Source organism: Erpetoichthys calabaricus, chromosome 16, assembly GCF_900747795.2.
Source record: "Erpetoichthys calabaricus chromosome 16, fErpCal1.3, whole genome shotgun sequence".
Lineage (NCBI taxonomy): Eukaryota > Metazoa > Chordata > Cladistia > Polypteriformes > Polypteridae > Erpetoichthys > Erpetoichthys calabaricus.
Genome location: NC_041409.2, coordinates 96483731 through 96503250, shown reverse-complemented (window position 1 = coordinate 96503250; position 19520 = coordinate 96483731). Strand labels below are relative to the sequence as shown.

At 39.0% G+C, this 19520-nt stretch overlaps 1 protein-coding gene across 1 annotated transcript; it reads left to right on the top strand.

Moving 5' to 3' along the window:
- The first annotated feature begins 1306 nt into the window (after positions 1-1306).
- On the top strand, positions 1307-19256 carry LOC114666463 (leukocyte immunoglobulin-like receptor subfamily A member 4). The gene is made up of 5 exons (XM_028821339.2): positions 1307-1367; positions 7432-7467; positions 12974-13249; positions 17814-18089; positions 18444-19256. Exons 1-5 carry the CDS (start codon positions 1337-1339, stop codon positions 18611-18613), a joined length of 789 nt encoding a protein of 262 aa, XP_028677172.2. The 5' UTR covers positions 1307-1336; the 3' UTR covers positions 18614-19256.
- The last annotated feature ends 264 nt before the right edge of the window (positions 19257-19520 follow it).

Below are 19520 nucleotides of genomic sequence, written 5' to 3'. Positions count from 1 at the left end.
AGGCTTTCTCCATCTCCATTTCTACAGCAGACTTTACAATAACACATCAGCCTCTTTACTAACGACAACTTCTTGATTATTAAACTCTGCACTTCATGCGTTTCTCGCTTTCTCTTCCCATGGACTTCCATTCCCATCACTCTTTTGCCCACATATTCATTGTCTCTTCTCATCACACATCCATACCACCTCAACTTACTTCCAGTACTCTCTTAAATTTCTCTCCCACTTTTGCTGTACCTCTGATTGTCTCATTTCTTTGTTCTTTTTTGTAACTCCACATACACATCTTAAAATTCTCATTTCTACCACATCTAACTTCCCTTTACTGCTCATGTCTCAACTCTATATATCATTGCAGGTCTTACCACTATCTGAAAAACCCTCATATTAATTCTTCGATTACACAAGACTCTTGATACCTTCTTCAAATTGTTCCATCTGCACTACACTCTGTGGGTTATCACTGCATCTGGTTTTCCATCTTGGGCTATCACTGATCTGAGATATTTACATTTATCTACTCTATTTCAATAGCTTTTCCTGCCAGCTAACTTCTGAATCCTGGGCATCATTAAACCTCATGTGTTCTGTCTTCTGCTTATTTAACTTCAACCCTCTGTCTTCCAAAGCCCTTCTCTAATCATTTCATCCTATCCACTTCCTGTTTCCTAGTGGCACACAAAATAATGTCATCAGCACAAAGCCTGCAATAGGAGGATTGGTCTTTTATTCCATGAGTCAACTGTAAAATAAATTCAGCACAAGAACACAGGGACACACTTGAAAACTTGTTAATGGCATATTTCGCACAAATGCGAGAAAGTTTTTAATTCAACGAACCACAGACACTTGGAGTTAATGTAGTGTGGTGGAGAGGACTTTAGGAATCTTCAGATCTCAGCTGCAAGTTATTTTGGAGAATCTCAGCGTACAGGATTGGTGACCTTCTTGGGCTGAATAGCCTGCTCTTGTCAAAATTATTCTATTGTATTACAGGCCTTAAAAAAAGCTTTACAAAGAAAAACATTTCTAGTTATGTACCATATGCACATATGTATGTGTAGCTCATATCTATTAAGATTTCATATTTATTTCTCTGTCCTGGTGTTGTGCTCTGAGCTTGTGAAATACCATGAAATAACTAAAAATATAATTTTGCAAGCAACACAATGTACAAAAGTAACATGTGGATTGTCAAACTGTGAAAAATGTTACTGTGGTTTGTCTAATGAGGACAGCGTGTCTGGTGTCACATCCTGAAAATTGAAACAGAATTGCTTAATATATATTGTATATCTGAAATGTTCTCATTTTCTGCAAACACAAGTGGAGAATGCAAGCCTTTGAACTTTCCCTCATTGTGTGTAAGTAAATTTCTAATTTTCATTTGTAGTTTTTTTCAATAAAAAAAATAATTTTTACTTTCTGTTAGCTGATCTCCCTTGCAGAAATCAAATATACTGAAATATATCCAAAAACAATGGGGACATATTTTTCAATATAAAGTAACATATATGTAGATTAAATGTAGCTTTTTTAAATATTATATTTAAAATAAATTTTATTTTATTTTCAACCCTGTAAAGCTCAATAAAAGTAGTTTATTAGTCTACAACACATCTCGATATCAGAAAGCTCTAGGAGAGCTGCTGGATGATATTGTCAATGCCAGGTTAGTAAATTTTAAAAATATTGTGCATTACACAAAGACGACTGGTATCTTGAAATATAAACTCTAAGATACTGTACACTGTAAGCAGAATTTAGTTTTGTTTAAAAGAATTTTGTTATAGTTTTCCAAAGTGTATTTTACATTATATTATTCTTGGTATTTTAAAATATATTACAGAAATATATTTTTATATTTTTGGAGAATATATTGCATTATACAAAAATGCAATCATTTTCAAAATATTTCGATACACTGCAAGATGTTGTAATATATTTAACCTTGAGGTATTTTATAACATATTGTAAAATATATTAATATGGCTAATTGTTATGTTTAAATATTTTAATTAAAAGTATACTGTAGTGGTTTTCTACAGTGTATTTTATAGGATATTATTCTTGGTATATTAAAATATACCCATAAATATATTTTTGGAAAATATATTATACAAACGATGACAATAATTTACATATTTTGCAAAATACTTGGGTATTTATGTATTTCAATATATTTATCCTTGAGACATTTTATAACACATTGTAAATTATATTCATATAGCTATTTGTAATATTTAATTATTGTTATATTTATATTTTAAGTATATTTTAATACTTTTCTAAAATGTATTTTACTGTGTACTCTTCTATATTAAGAAATATATATTTTCATATTTTGGTAAATATATTGTGTTACACAAAAACTACAAAAATTTACATATTTTACAAAATATTTCTGTATACTGTAATATTTTGTAATATTTTTATCCTTGAAGTATTTTATAACACATTGCAAAATATATTCATATAGCTATTTGTTACATTTAATCATTTTTATATTTAAATATTTTACTTATAAGCATATTTTAGCGTATTTTACTGTATACTATTCTTAGTATTTTAAAATATATTAAATATAGTTTAATATTTTGGTAAAAAATATTGCATTTAAACAAAAACTACAATAATTTACATATTTTACAAAATATGTCAGTATACTACAAGATTTTGTAATGTATTTATCGTTGAAGTATTTTATAACGTAATTGTTATATTTCAGCCAGGGTTCCTCGCCGGTTGTCATTTAGTTTCTGTGTATCTGTGTGTTTCTTGTTCTACGTTGCCATGTGTTTTGTGGGTGGTTCCCTAAGAGGCGGGGCCAACTGTCCATCACTCTCACTGTATAGCACTGACCCGCAGACCTATAAAGGTGTTGACAATCCAGTGTCCCTTGCAGGTCATTAAAAGCATCTGTGGTGGTGGGTTTCACGGCATGGATGGTGGTGATTCTGCTGTGTATTTAGCTCTTTTTGATTATTTGTGGGCAGCATGGTGGCGCAGTGGGCTGCCTTGCAGTTAGGAGACCCAGGTTCGCTTCCCAGGTCCTCCTTGCGTGGAGTTTGCATGTTCTCCCCGTGTCTGCGTGGGTTTCCTCCGGGTACTCCGGTTTCCTCCCACAGTCCAAAGACATGCAGGTTAGATGCATTGGCGATCCTAAATTGTCCCTAGTGTGTGCTTGGTGTGTGCATGCCCTGCAGTGGGTTGGCACCCTGCCCGGGGTTTGTTTCCTGCCTTGTGCCCTGTGTTGGCTGGGATTGGCTCCAGCGGACCCCCGTGGCCCTGTAGTTAGGATATAGCGGGTTGGATAATGGATGGATGGATGGATGATTATTTGTGAATTACTGGATTTTTGACTTTGTAGTATATTTGTGATTGTGAATCGTTTTCCTGGGATTGCCTTTGCCTTTTCATGCATTCCTGCTGTGCCTTTTGTGGTCTTTGGAGCTTTGCTGTTGAACAGAGCCTCTTTTGAAAATAAATGTTATATTTCTGAAGATTCTACATTACCCTCTATGTAACTAGCTGGGTTTTTGCTGTAATTTTCCCCCATCTAGTGGGTATTTTAAATATTATTTGACACTTTATGCTGTGGAACTTTCTAGTGCATGACATGTAGTAATATCAGTCAGTCAATGTCTAACGCTCAGTTCTGAACAGGGTCGTGGGGGTCTGTTGGAGCCTATCTCAGTTTAGCATAGGGTGCAAGGCAGGAACAAACCCTGGACAGTGCGTTGGTCCATCGCAGGGCCAACACACACACACATCCACCCTGGGATTAATAAAGTATCTATCTATCTATCTATCTATCTATCTATCTATCTATCTATCTATCTATCTATCTATCTAATCACACACTAGGACCAATTTAGGATTGTCAGTTTACCTAACCTGCATGTCTTTGGACTGTGAGAGGAAACCCATGCAGACGTGAAGAGAACATGCAAACTCCATGCAGGGAGGACCTGGGACATGAACCCTGGTCTGGTTACTGTGAGGCAGCAGCACTACCACTGCGTCACTGTGTACCAATATATTTTTTTAAAACATATTTTACATATATTTCATTTTTGTAAGGGCTGTTTTCATTATTAATAAAAAAGCTTTCTGACGTATAATTGAAAGTGTTAGACATTTTTTATACACATTATATAGACACGCCATTTACAGTGCACACACAATCACATATGTATGTGTAAGTGCTTAAGTATGTACGTATCAATCAGGATTTTCTATTAATTTTCAGGTCTATTAAAACATTATGAACATTTAGTGTATCACAGTTATGGCCTTTATTTTTATTTTTTTGTCTGTATTTTTGCTTGGATTTCATTCTGATATATTTGAGCAAAGATCATCTGCATTGCTCTATAATTTTCTTATATTCAGTGCATTGCACAAGTATTTCAACTGTTATTATTAATTACAATATTTATTGTAAGTATTATTTAAGATAGCTACTGCCAAATAAAAACTGGTATTCTTGAACCTTACTAAAAACACCTTTTCACTTTGTCGTTATTGCTTATGGGGGAAAATTAAGTAGACTGATTGGCAAAAATGTCAGATTTTTCCATTTAAAAATATAAACCTGTAACACAGAAAGTGAAGGGGTCTCAGTACCATCTTCTTATGAAGGACTGCGTCCATTTCTATCCTTCTTCTGGGCCCTAAGCAGTGTCCGTGTTTTGGGACCTCATCTTTTGTTACCCTGCACAGCCTTCCTTGGCATACAACATAATAACAGAACAGAGAACAAAATCTTTTTAATTCATGTAATAAGTATTTTCCATGTCATTAGTTAATTCTGATTTGACTGACCAAACCTTCCATTTTCTAATCCTGCTGGTCCAGAGCAGTGGAAGCACCACGCATAAGGCAGTGAACAACACCTGAACAGGACACCAGTCCATCTCTGGGTGAGCACACACTCACATGCAGTAGGAGCCACGTAACATGCATGTCTTTGGACCTTGGGAGGAAACTGGACCACCTGAAGGAAATCCACACAGACACGGGGAGACCATGCAAACTCCAAAAAGGGAGCACCCAAGATGTGAATCCTGGTCTCCTTGTTGGAAGGCAGCGGTGTGCTACTGTGCCACCGTGCTGCTCCTTCGACTGACCCTTCAATGTTATTTGTTCTTAGACTGATTCTGATTTTATTACCTGTGTTTTTGTCTATTTACCCTTTTCTTTGTCAAGTTCATTATTGGATTGGTCTACTCCCGCACCCTAAATAATAACACACACATACATAGATACACACACTCTCAGACCCTAACCACAACAGTGCCCTACAAATGACACACACACACAGTTGGCTAACTTTTAGCACTTAAAACCACACAAGTGCTGTAAGAATAACACAACTTGTCACTCTCTCAGCACATCAAGAGACTTACTTATTATCGGCACGAACAACATACAATGTTTTAGTGATATCTCAGACCTAAATATTACTTTTGGTCTACAAGAATACATTTAAACATACAAGGACTCAGCACTCTTGACTATAGGCCATTTATCAGCCAAGAATACCTTCTTCTCATACTGTCCCTAACTATTGAGTGGCGCCTCACTCTCAGCCTTAAAACCCCGCAGCACAGAAATCTCCAGCTACTTCAGATGCTCTTAGAAATCTACCTTATTACTTCAATCACTCTAGACATTAAGACAAAACATAGAAAGATGAAAACAAGTTACTATTTATTAAAGAACAATAATAAGTAATAGACAATAAGATCGATAGTAAAGTCTGGATAAAATAGTCTTAAAAAAGCTTACTGAAAGGAATCAGTGATGTCAAGGATGAAAGCCCCAGGGCGGCCTTTGATTTAGCAATCAATATTCATGAAAATTTATATATTCGGATGAAAACTGGTCACCCGTGTCTTTGCTTTATTCTCTGACGTCACTCTTCCGTCGTCACTGTTTCTCTTCTTCTTCTTCTGACATTGCTTTCAAAATGAGGCATATTTATTATAAAGTTTCATGCCGTGGTTTCACAACACGTGAATGTTCCATGCACCTGATTGGCTGGCTGTCAATATGATGGATGAATTTTGCTCCCCAGATAATAAAGTTGTCAGAGGGCAATGCTAAAGAAACTGGAAATCATCTCAACTGATGACAGACATCCATTACATGTAGAACTAAACTTCAGTAAATCAGGAAGGATAGTTGCTTTGAAAACCCACACAAATCGCTCCAGAAACTCTTTTCTTCCTAGTGCCATACGACTTTTCAATAAGAAGTATCGGAGATAATGTTTAAGGTTTTATATATCCTGTTCCCTTTTTTTTTTTTTTTGGTATAAATATGTTTTATCTAACTGCCTTACCTTAACCTTTCTTATTTCTATTTGTCTGTTTTATTTCATTCTGTCTGTTACCTGTTATTAGATGCAACTGAGAAGGCAAATTTCATGTTTTCTTGTGTAAACATGACTAAATAAAGAAACCTAAACCTAAACCTAAAGTTCTTTGATATTGCCTCAGTCTTCCTTTCCCAGGCTGTAAACCAAATTGTTGTATTGCACCAGATGTCCATCCATAAAGTAATCAATAGCCTGAGGTGTCAGCTCAGTCTTCCTTTCCCAGGCTGTAATACCAAATTAGCACTAAGCTATGGACAACTGTTATAAAAGTGAGGTATGAAAGAAGAGGATATGCCTTTTTTATTATAATGCCTCCTACATCTGAATTCATCTTATTGGGATTGAGCAAAATATAATACAGAATAAAATGTAGATTTTATACACCATAACATTACCTTATTAGCATGAGTGGATTTTTTTTTCCTTTTTTGAAGTCTGGTATTTAAGTAGTTTCCAAAGTTTCTCTCATTTTGGAGTTTTCTACTTAAGACATATTTTTTTTCTCACTTACTTTCCCTAAGGTTATACCTTTTAGGTTCATCATAAATGTTACCTCAACCTCACCTGACTGTATGTAGGACTTGGCTGCATCTCATGGATTGCTTGATTCATGACTGGTGCTGCTAAATTTGGCTCCAAGCCCCTGAGAGTCTGAATGGGTTTGTTACTGTTATCTTATGTTGACTCGCCCCACACACTCCTGTAATGGCTCTTTACTGGGCTGAGTGGGTCTTCATAGCTCCATTGCTTAACAAAGAAGCATTAAATCTTGGAAGGGTTCTTTTCATATGAATCTCAGTCTTTGAGGTTTACAAATCCTAATGCACAGTAGGCTACATGGCAAACAGATCATGAAGACCTGAACTTAGCCTGGGATATTTTGTGAAGCAAGAGTCCTTAAAAAAAGGCAAATAAAATGTTAGGTTATATCGTAAAGAGTTCTGAATATAAATCAAGGGATATATGTTTAGACTACAGTCATAATGCACTAATGAGATCTGAAAATTAAAATTTGAAATGTGTTCTGTGTCCCTTTCTTTCAGCTCTGATTTCAGTGACTTCATTTGCACAGGACCCAGGTGAGTTCACAAGGTTTTGATTTTGCACGGACACGAACACTCGCAGGTTGCGTCTTACTTTTATGTTTCAGGTTGGAGGCTTTGCTTTTTTTCTTAGGTCTTGGGGTGTTTTCATTCTCACTATTAGAACAAAATTGGACTCCCCTCCAAAGCTTCATTTTGATGTTCTTTAGGGGTTTCTAATTCCTACAAGTTTAATTTCTCTGATTTTGTCAGGACTTTAATCTCCACGTCTGCATGCCAGTTCTGTAATAGCCGATGTTTTCTTAACTTAAACCAGCCCTCCTGGAGTACTATGACATGCAGTTAACACGAAATGTACCAACTATCCTTTTATGTTCTTTTCAAAATGGGCGATAGGAAGAAATGTTAAAAACCAGTTACACAACTGTTACCTGTAACCTCTTATTTGTTTCACTCTCCCATCTGCATCCCGTTTGTTTCACCCTGGGGTACTCTTACGGCAGGTATCTCGCTGAGTTGTGTTGTCCTTACTTTAAAAACTTTATTTCAACCCAGTTTACCACCAGCAGAGGGCTTCACAAAGGTGTACCCTTATGCCCTTAGGGGACTACAATTAGACAAGGAATGAACAGTCTAACCTCCCAGCCCTCTAGTAGCAGTTAGACAGAGACACAGGCTTTAAGCTTTCACTCAAAAACTGCATCTATCTGAAGCAAAACTGATAAGAACAAGTAATAAATAATACAGTGCCTCTGAAAAGTATTCACAACTTGCATGTGTTTGCATTTTGTTGTTAAACAACACAATGGGTTTAATTTGGATTTTTTGACACTGATCAACAGAAAAAGATTTTTTACTGGCAAAACAGATACAGTGGAACCTCGAGATACGATCACCTCTGTATACGAGAAATTCAAAATACGAGGAAAGAATGAGCGAAAAATTCAGATCTAAATGCGAGCATTGGCTCGCATAACGAGCCACGAGCCAGGCTGTGGGTATAGCTTGCGGCTTAGCGAGGTGGCGTGGTAGCAGTTGCGAGTCTGCGTTTCTCACTTAAGTGCACAGGTGGGAAACTGCCCACATCCATGATTGTTCCTGTGGCTGATGGGCTGCAGCTGCCATGTCCTCCCCGCATATATAGAGAAGCGCGAGCCGGTTAAGGGGGAGAAGAAGTAAAAGAAAAGAGAGGAGAGAGCGCAGGCAGGCAGGCAGGCAGGAAGTCGGTGCGGGAGAGCCGGAGAGCGAGCGAGCGAGTGCAGGCTCGCGTGTAGCTGAACAGGTGTGCCAAACAGCTGAAGCAGGACGGTGTAGAGAAGGTCAGCTGCATTAAGAGTGTCTCTCCTGTTGCAGAGCCCGCAGGTGAGAGGCTAACAGAGAAGAAGCACCGGGGATTGTCATCTGTTTTTTAAAGACTGCATCCTTTTGACGTTTTAACCTCGTGTTAAAGGATTGTTATTCTTGTGTATTTTAAACCTCCACTTCACAACTGTTTTAAGGATTATTTATTTAAAGATTTATTGAATGCTCTACTGCACTTTGGACACCTGTTTTGATTCTTTTAATAATCAGTTATATTATTTACCAGTGTTATTTATTAAAGGTAAACTACAGTATATATAATTTATCAGTGTTATTTGTTAGGAAAATTGATTTTTATGTTAATATATTTGGGGTGCGGAACGGATTAACTGGATTTCCATTATTTTCAATGGGGAAGTTTGTTCTAGATACGAGAAATTCGCTATACAAGCTCAGTGCTGGAACGAATTAAACTCGTATCTAGAGGTTCCACTGTATCTGTAAAGTGGTCAAAAGAGGGTTTAACAAAATTAAAACCTCTGCTCTTACCATATGCTTGTCAGTCTTCTCCTTAATAATTCCTTCCATTAATTTATTTCCAACCATGTTATGCTAACTGGTTAAGCTTACTGGATAGGACTGGTGAGTTTTGTTGGGCTGAATGGTGTTCTCGTCTAGATTGTTCTAATGCTCTAAATATTTCTAATGGTCTACAGTTACTTGGATCTGGCCGATCACCCTTTTTATATAATGGGACGCTATTTATTATCTTCCAGGACTTAGGAACTCCCCCAGTTTGCAGTGACTTTTGAAAAATATGGGTGAACGATTTATATCTGCACAAATGGACCTCCTTAACCACTCAAGGATAAATGTTATCTGGTCCTGGTGATAAGTTACATTTCAGCCATTTTAACTCAAGCAACTCTTCTCCCTCTCTAATTTCCAAATCTCTCAGTTCCTCCTTAGTCGCTCCTTTTACCACTGGGAGGCCATCTACTTCCTCACATGTGAAAAACTCAGAAAAATGTGAGTTTAGGGCATTTGCTGTTTCACTGTCTGTATATTTTAACACCCCCCACAACACACACTGACTATTCTTGATACACTTTACCTAATCCGTGACTACAGTAACTACTATAATACCAAAAGAATCTCTTTGGGTCATATTTTGCTTTTTCTGCAATATTTCTCTCTAACTGTCTTTTAGCCTCCCAAATATCATTTTTAACTGTTGCTTTTATTCTCTCATGCACCCTACTCATAGTGATGCTAGTTGTCTTGTATGTCTTATTCATCTGTTTTTGCAGTGTCCTTTTCAACTCCCCATTAACTCACTGTATATTTTCTAAAATTTCTTACTAATTCCAGATTTTAAGATGTACCTGTCCTGCATTATATGTAAAATATTTTTAAACCTGTTCCACTGTTCCTTGACTGTATCCACACTTAACACTAGAATTACCAGAGCCTACGAAAAAAAATCGTAGATCCGTCCCACCTTAAATCGCTTCTTAAATCCGTTCTCACCTCTCCGCCAGCAACTTTTGTCTTCTAAATGTGCAGATAAACACAAGCTGCAAGCAGCTGGCTATTCCATCCCCCTACCGACTTAGAACGTGCACGAACTTCTCTCAGCTCATGCCTTGATTGATTATCTGGGAGTGAAGTGGAGTTTTAGAGTGGAAATAATAAATCGTTATTTGGAACACACACATTTCATGTGTGTTGCGTTTCTACAGTAATCTGTGTAAACACATTTTTAAAACAGAAACGTTTTTTATATTCTAGTAGCAAATGACAAAATGTAGGCATAAACTATATATCGTATGAAGCCTGAATTCCAAATATCAAAGGAATACTTTCCCCACCCAATTTATCCCTTTGACTCATCTGTTCAAAATTTGCTCTTCCAAAGTTAAACTTAACACTTTTAGCCTTTGCATCTGTGTTTTGACAAAACCCTGATGGTTCGATCATCTCTTACACACTGAACCCTATTCTGGTTATTACAGAATCCTAAAACCTCCTGTGTTTGTGCCTTGACATACTGTGTTAAAAACAGTCACTGTCTTGTCACAATGAGTAGACACAAAAGTCGAAAAAAGGTTTGGGGCAGCCACCCATATATTGTTCCCTGACTGCTAAAGGGTATAAGTCATGCCACTGATGTGCAAAGATTTGAGTTCAATACGGAACTGATGGCATGGAGGTAAGATGGCATCTTTAAAGGCCAAAATAGGAAATGAGGTCATCTAGGGCGGAACTGGAATGATCCTCCTCCATAGGCTAAGACCTGGATGTGACGTCATCAAAAGGGCCTGATCCAGAAGGATCTTCGTCCATGGGTTTGAGACTGGAAGTGATGTCATCGGGCCCGGAAATGGAAGTGACATCATTGGGGTCAGGCAGAATTTCCCATGAAGGGTCTGCAGGAAAGCAAGAAAAAGAGTTGCCGCACTTCGCCACCCCCTGGTGTGGTGTGGAAATACTTTCATTCATGCCCTTCATCTGTCTCCCAAGTGCACGTGTGAAAGTCTATAAACTCCTACTCTTGTGTTTCGCTATTTGTAATGTTAGCATGGTTAATATTCTGATAATATTGGGGTAAAGTACCCCAAGACTGTAGTATCCCCCACTATATTTACCATTTTAAAAATAAGTTTAAAAAAAGCATTACGTAGGAGTAAAACAAGAAATTTACATTGAGCGCTAGAAGAACATAAGAGTAATTTTCACAAGAACAGGCCATGCAGCATAACATAGCTTATTAATCCCATCTCTCGTCTCATCTTCTTTTCATAAAACCATTTTTCCTATTGAGGGTTATGATGGCAGCAGGCCAAGCAGGCTAGCCCAGACTTTTCTGTTCTCAAGCTGTTCCTGAGAAATTCCCAAGCCAGCGCATCCTGGATTTGTTGCAAGATCTCCACCCAGTGAGATGTGCACAAAACAGTTCTAGAGGGAAGGTGTCCGGGGGGGTGGGGGGGGGGGGGGGGGTACATTGTTACAACATGTTCATACCACCTCAACTGCCTCCTATTGAACAGGACGAGCACCGACTCCACTCTGATGCTCTCCCAAATTGCTGATCTTCTCACCCTGGCACTGAGTATCATTCCTGTGGTTGTGCAAAAACACCTCACGTCTGATGCTTGTATGAGTTTGTCAATCTCTGTTTTTAAAATATCATGTTGAGCAGTACTGCCTACCACACTTTATAAATAGTAACCTGTTCCTCCACTTTCTAATGTTTGCACAAAATTTACTCTTAACCAGCCTCCATCTGTTTTCCTGTGGAGGACATACAGTGTGTCTACTTAACAAAGTTAGGATAGGGTGATCCCAAAACTCTTCCATGGTAAAACAGCAAGGACACTGATATACCAAATATAAATGTTTAGAATATAAAAGTAAGTGTTTCCTTAAATGATCTGGGTCTTCTTCATTGTGATGTAATTTGCAATATTGATAAAAAGCAATATTGTTTCAACTTAAGGGTGAATCACATACTCCAGGACATCAGTGGAAATTAAGGGGAAGTGCATTTTAGACTGAAGCCAGGAAGCACCTCTTTGCGCAAAGTGGTTGTGGGACTCTGGAACAAACTACCGAGTCATGGAGTTGAAACAGAAACCTTGACAATCTGGATGAGATATTGAGACAGCATAGCGATTAGCTAAACAAATGGCTCTGATGGACCGAATGGTCTCCTCTTGTTTGTCAGATTTCTTATGTTCAAAAAAAGAAGTTTCAGTTACACATTTGACCATGATATGCAAGATGCTCAGCAGCCAGCAGTATCAGTCAAACTCCAATGAAGCTCATCACATTTACTGTTTCTAGTGTTCAGTAACTCCTCTACTCAAGACACGTAACCTTCAGATACTTTAAAATGTAATAAAAAGTAAGTGTGAAAAACACTAAAACCTCTAAATATTTAAAACCTCTGTAATCAAAGTATGGAACAATTAAAGATTCTTCAGTGTTTCTCCCAGACAGAATAATTCCATCTGTGCAGTATGAGGCACCAGCCTGCTCACATCCTCTCAAAGAGAATTCTTCACAAAAACTCAGTGAGCGATATGACCTCTTCTAGTCTCTCTTTGTCGTTGTGAAATTAAAGATGACAGAAACTCAATATGTATTTGAGGAAGAAACTTGTTTATTTATTAGCAGCAGCTCACTAGTTGTGTTTGTTTTATGTTCAACAGCTATTCTTATCTCTTCTACCCCACAGTTCCTATAAAGACGACTCTGATATTGAAGGCTCCACAAGAACGAGTATACATTGGAGACACTGTGACTCTAGAATGCAATGTTGAAGACACCGTTAATACTTGGATATTTCGATGGTTCATAAATAATCAGCAATTCAGGGGTCACACTGATCAAAACACTCAAATAATCCAGTTTGTGAATTCATCTTACAACGGAGTGTACACATGTGATGCCTACAGACGCGATACTCGTGCCCACTCACTGTCCAGCAATGCTGTCTTATTGGTAGTCCAAGGTAAGTTGTATATCTACAGGAGGGTCGGCAATGATTCTGCGTATTCTGGACACAGCAGCTCTGTTCACATATGGCTATTCTGTGTCTTTAGTTATAGGAAGTTTAACTCAATGAAAGTTTGTTTGCTTCTCTTTACTGTATAATCAGAACTTTTACCACAGGTTTCCCAGCAACACAACCATGAAGTAAGACAGTTTCTATAATTTCTTTTGGCTTAACATGTTCCATGGAATCCGATCTTTCAATAAATTTATTGTAATCTTGGAGATCAGAAGCTTAATTTGATTGTTTTGTCAAAGATCTCTCAAATACTGAAGCATTTGTCCTCTGGCAATCATTCAGCTTTAATTGTCTTTTATTTTGGTAAGCAACAAAACTCTGCTTATAATGTGAGGTTTGCTGTACATACGTTAGAGACCCCCTAAAGTTCAAAGAAAGCATCAATGTCTGGCTATAAAAGAAAAAGCACTTCAGTTTAGTGTTTCTGTTTTTTCCTTTATCTTGTCTGCCATGTTCAGTTATTTTGTGATGTTTTCTAGTTCAGCTGCCCAGATTTTGTTTGCGTTTCCTGAAACCACTTTTCCTGATGAAGGTGGTGGTGATGGCAAGACAAGCAGGTCAGTCCAGCCTTCCCTGTCCCCAGCTACAAATTCCATTGTTTTCTGAGGATTTTTCGAGCCAGCCTAGAGATATAATCCCTCCAGTGCGTCCTGGATGTGCTTCAAGATATTTACCCAGTGAGATCTGCCCAAAACAGTTCCAGGGAGAAGGTGCCAGGGGGGGCATCCTTATGGCATGCCCAAACCACTTCAGCTGTTTCCTCTAGAGCCCTCTAGCATTTCCTGGGTATGTCACAGGGTTAGGGTTAGGGTTAGGGATGTGCAAGGAGCAGCTCAACTACTTCAAACTAACTCCTCTCGATCCAGAGGAGCAGCAATTCTATTCTGAGACCCTCCTGAAATTTCCTGTGCTTATCACCCTATTACGGAGTGTCAGTCCAGCCATCTTCTGAAGAAACCTAATTTTTTTCAGTCATTACCCACAGCTCATTAGCAAAAGTTAGGGCAGGGATGTAGATTGACCGGTAAACCAAGAATTTTCTCTTTAGACTCAACTACCGCTTCACCAGCGCCCACAGAACTACTGCTGCTCCAATCCGCTTGTCAATAATAACAACAGCATTTATTTCTATAGCAAGTTTTCATACAAATGATGCAGCGCAAAGTGCATTACAAGATAAAGAAAGAAAAATATAAAAAAAAGATTAGGCAATGCAAAGTAACAAAGAATAAAGTAAGGTCCGATTTTTTTTTGTTGCTCTTTATTTCGCCTTATACAATTTCTTGTATTAGGAATTTGTTAGTTTTCGCATACCCCTTGGGGTCAGAGCACAGGGTCAGCCATTGTACAGTGCCCCCGGAGCAATTCAAAGTTAAGGGCCTGTTTTGTCTTTGTAGAGTAATATATTGCTCTACTTTACCCTATTGTATTATTAATGCGTAGCCTTTGTCAGAATTCCTAATCTCACCGACTTACCACTGTTTATAAGGTATTATTGTATATAACTTATCCGCACCTTCCCTTCTATATCTATAACCTAAGGCAATTAGATGTAGTAAAAAGACAAGCAGAAGTTAAGTTACACATAATGTAATACTGATAATATTCATAAATAATAACAAAATGCAAAGTACATTTGAATATTGGCAACCATACAACCTGATTAAATGGTGATATGTAGTTCAGGTGGCACACAGACTTGTAGTTACTTAAAATGTCTCTAGTTAAGGCATCATTGGTGCTCAGCTTTCAGCCACATGTCTGTTCAAAATGGCTGCTGAACTGTGCTCTTCATTGTGTTGTCTTCATCATCACAGGTTAGCAAGAGAGAGATACTTCTTCATCAGATGTTGGTTGGTAAGAGAGAGATACTTCTACATCATCACAGGTTAGCAAGAGATGCTTCTTTCAGATGTTGGTTAGTAAGAGAGAGATTGTGAGGTTAAGCACATACATTTATAAATGTTCTGTCCAACCCCTAGAGCCAATAGGACATCATGGTATTTAAAAGCTTCTGATCCAAGCCAATTCCAAACAGCCATACTTCAGATCAATGGGGGAAACACAACATCTTAAAACCTGCCACCCCCCCCAGGACCATATGTTAAAGTAACCTGGCTTCCTTGCGGGGGGTTGAAAGACTTTAGCAAAGAAACACTCGCCAAACTGGTTTAAAGCACACCCCCCAAATCCTGTCGTAAAATTCAAAGAGGTCCATTCCTTGGGTTGTAAACATGAATGCTTCTCACTAAATTACATTGCTTTGCCTAAATTACAAATAAAAACATACAAAATATTTATCAAGTTATATGTAAAATCTCACATCACAACAGGGCCCAGCAGTGTAGGATCTTCTCTAGCGGTGATGGGGATTCGAACCTGCAACCTTCGGGATACCAGCACAGATCCTTAGCCTCAGATGGTCAGGAAGACAGAAAAAAACAAAACTCCAGAGGGCTGGTGAAAAAAACAAAATCTGCAGGGGTTCCGAGGCCACAAGACCACCCAGGCCCCACTAAGGCATTCTACCTAACATCAATGATCTCAATAAGTCCTCATGGTTTTCAGGCTTCATGTGGAAGAATTACAGTAGATGATGATGGTCATGTGGACCTCTGGCCTTTAATCCATCAATGTAGGGACAGCACAGTGCCCTGATTAGGTGATGGTGACACCACAGAAAACCAGAAAAAGAAAAGCAGAGAAAGTAGGGGTCATGGTAAAAATGATAATTAAATGCTGTGGGAGACGGCTGGGGGTGGCACCCAGCCGGGACACCCAGGAAGACTGGAGGAGGGCTCATGCCTCCTCCAGACCACGAGAGGGCGACCACCCTGGTTCCTTTAGGGGCCACGGGTGCAGGGCTTGGAAGCCCAACCCTGTATGGGCCCGTGGTCTCCGCCAGGGGGTGCCCCTATGCCTGAAGGACCCGGAACCCCAACACCTCCGCCACACCAGGAAGTGCTGGGGGTAAGAAGATTGGGAGCACCCGGAGGGCTTCCGGGAATACAGCCGGCACTTCCGCCACACAGGGGAGTGTCTAGGGAGTGTCGGGGATCACCTGGAGCCCATCCGGGCACTTATAAAAGGGGCCGCCTCCCTGCAAAGAAGGACTGGAGTCAGGTGAGGAGTGGACGCGGCTGAAGAGCAGGTAGAGACTGAGAGAGGCCTGGACTTTGGGGGAGTTTGGTGCTTGAGGCACTGGGTTGTGCACTTTATTGGACTGTAATTATGCACAATAAACGTGTGGTGGGCTTTAATATGGTGTCCGTCTGTCTGTGTCCGGGCAGCTTATCACAGTGCATGTACAGAATATCAGGGATACACTTAAATGAAGCTATGAGAAAGCCATGTTACAATAAGGAGTTTTTTAGCAGTTTTTTTTAAAGTGCTCCACCATATTAGCCTGGCGAATTTCTATCGGTAAGCTATTCCAGATATTAGATGCATAACAGCAGAAGGCCGCCTCAACACTTATATTAAGTTTAGCTCTTGGGATTCTAAGCAGACACTCATTTGAAGATCTAAGGTTACAATTTGGAGTGTAAGGTGTAAGACATTCTGAAATATAAGATGGAGCGAGATTATTGAAGGCTTTGTAAACCATAAGCAGAATTTTAAAGTCAATTCTGAATGGCACAGGTAACCAGTGTAGTGACATCAGAACTAGAGAGATGTGCTCAGATTTTCTTTTCCTAGTTGTCAATCTCGTGTTCCCTTTTTCTGTCACTCATGAATAAGAACATGAGATACTTGAACTCCTCCACTAAGGGCAGTTGTTCCTCCCTCACCTGGCGAGAGCAATCTACTCTTCTCTAGGAGAGAGAACTGTGACCTTAGACACGGGGGTGCTGATCCTCATTCCAGCTGCTTCACACTTGGCAGTGAATCACTGAAGGACAGTCAGGATTTTGTATAAATTAATAATGTCTGAAAACTGAAAATAACGTATTCTCACGTCTACAGAGATGACGTTGTCTCAGTTTGGATGATTTCTTTCACTTTACTGGTCATGTGTCCAGTTCTGTGCGACACCTGCTCGTTTGCCTCACCAAGTTATGGAAGAAGGCACTCAGCAGCACAAATGTTTGGATATTCATCCTGATCTGAGATTCATTGTCTAAAGCTGATCCCCTTTTATTACTTTAAGCTGGGAAAAAAAAAGAAATGTGCAGAGGATTTGTTGCAGTTCACTACGGTCCTACAAACAAGCAGGCTTGATGGACTGAATGGACTCCTCTCATTTGTCAAATTTCTTATGTTCTTATGTGTATCCTTGAAAGTGATAAGAAGAGAAGGCATCAGTCTCCTAAAGTTCATCTCCACTTGACCCTATTACCTGCGATGGGCTGGTGCCCTGCCCGGGGGTTTGTTCCTATCTTGCACCCTGTGCTGGCTGGGATTAGCTCTAACAGACCCCCGTGACCCTGTAGTAAGGTTATAGCGGGTTGAGTAATGACTGACTGATCCTTGTACTTTCACCCTGTCATCTTTTCACTTTCAGAAAGGTCAACCACATTAAAGGTGATTTCTGGACGTAGAGGTGGAGAGATATATGTAGGAGATGAAGTCCAGCTGCTCTGTCTTCTTGATGGTGATCCACTTGGCTGGAGATATGAGCTGCAGAAGACCGGAGATGAAAACTCTAATAAAACACAAAGGGCGCAGAGCTTCACCATCAAGCCTGTGAGTCTTTCACATAGTGGAGAGTACAAGTGTCGGGCTTCAAAAGGAGAGCTTCATACAGATTTTAGTGACCCCATTCAGTTACATTTGAAAGGTGAGAGACCCAAACTAAACTTGTTCACTCCACAGATTAGCGGTGACTTTTAAGGAAGTCAGTCGTGTGTGTCTACCAAGTCGAATCGAGGGTGCTGGATCTGATCAGCGACTTTACTTCTACAGAGGTAGACTGCACAGCATACATTTGTGAGTTGTTGTTTATGGCTGAAGCTGATGTTTGATTGATTACTTTAATGCTGATCAAGTGTGAACAAAAATGCTAAGCACATGCTGGAGATGTTGAATGATCCTGCTTAGAGTGAAGTGTTTTATTGGTTTGGTGGACAGCAGAAATAATTATTTTTGCCCCCAAAGATAATCACGGTGACTTTTCCCTTTTTTATCCTCGTAGATTTTTCACTCCAGAATTACCTTCGACTTGGAGCAGCGGGGCTGGTGCTGATCGTGCTGGCAATCATTATGAGCAAGTGTTTCTGGAACAGGGTGCTCCCAGCTGGCGATTCCAGTGGATATGCATATACTTCAGGGCAAAGAGGGTCGGAAAGTTATTTGAACCTGTAAAAGACACGAACATTCCTGATGTCCTGCATAGGGTATCATGAAGCTTCTGTGGTGATACCAGCATTCCCTTAACATTTATGTTTCTATAAAAGTGCACACAACTGCAGATTAAAAAAAAAAGTCTCAAGTCACACACTTCATTTACATAATTTTAGTGAGTCAGAGACCATCATGGCACAGTCCTGTGATGGCCGGTTGTGATGACTCAGTACCACTGGTCTGTGTGACAGTCTGGGTTGGTTTCATAGTCCGTGGCAGCTTAAACTCAGAATCATCGACAGTCATAAACCAAGGATGAGCTGGGCAGATGAGGACACACAGTCAAGAGGTGGTGCAAAGTGCTTCAGTGATTTTATTACAAAGAAACAAAGTTTACAAAATAAATAATCTATGAAATCAATATACAAAATGTAGATAGATAGATAGCGTAGTCGGTAGGATTAGATAGATAGATAGATAGATAGATAGATAGATAGATAGATAGATAGATAGATAGATAGATAGATAGATAGCGTAGTCGGCAGGGATAGATAGATAGATAGATAGATAGATAGATAGATAGATAGATAGATAGATAGATAGATAGATAGCATAGTCGGCAGGATTAGATAGATAGATAGCGTAGTCGGCAGGGATAGATAGATAGATAGATAGATAGATAGATAGATAGATAGATAGATAGATAGATAGATAGATAGATAGATAGATAGATAGATAGCGTAGTCGGTAGGATTAGATAGATAGATAGATAGATAGATAGATAGATAGATAGATAGCGTAGTCGGTAGGATTAGATAGATAGATAGATAGATAGATAGATAGCGTAGTCGGCAGAGATAGATAGATAGATAGATAGATAGATAGATAGATAGATAGATAGATAGATAGATAGATAGATAGCATAGTC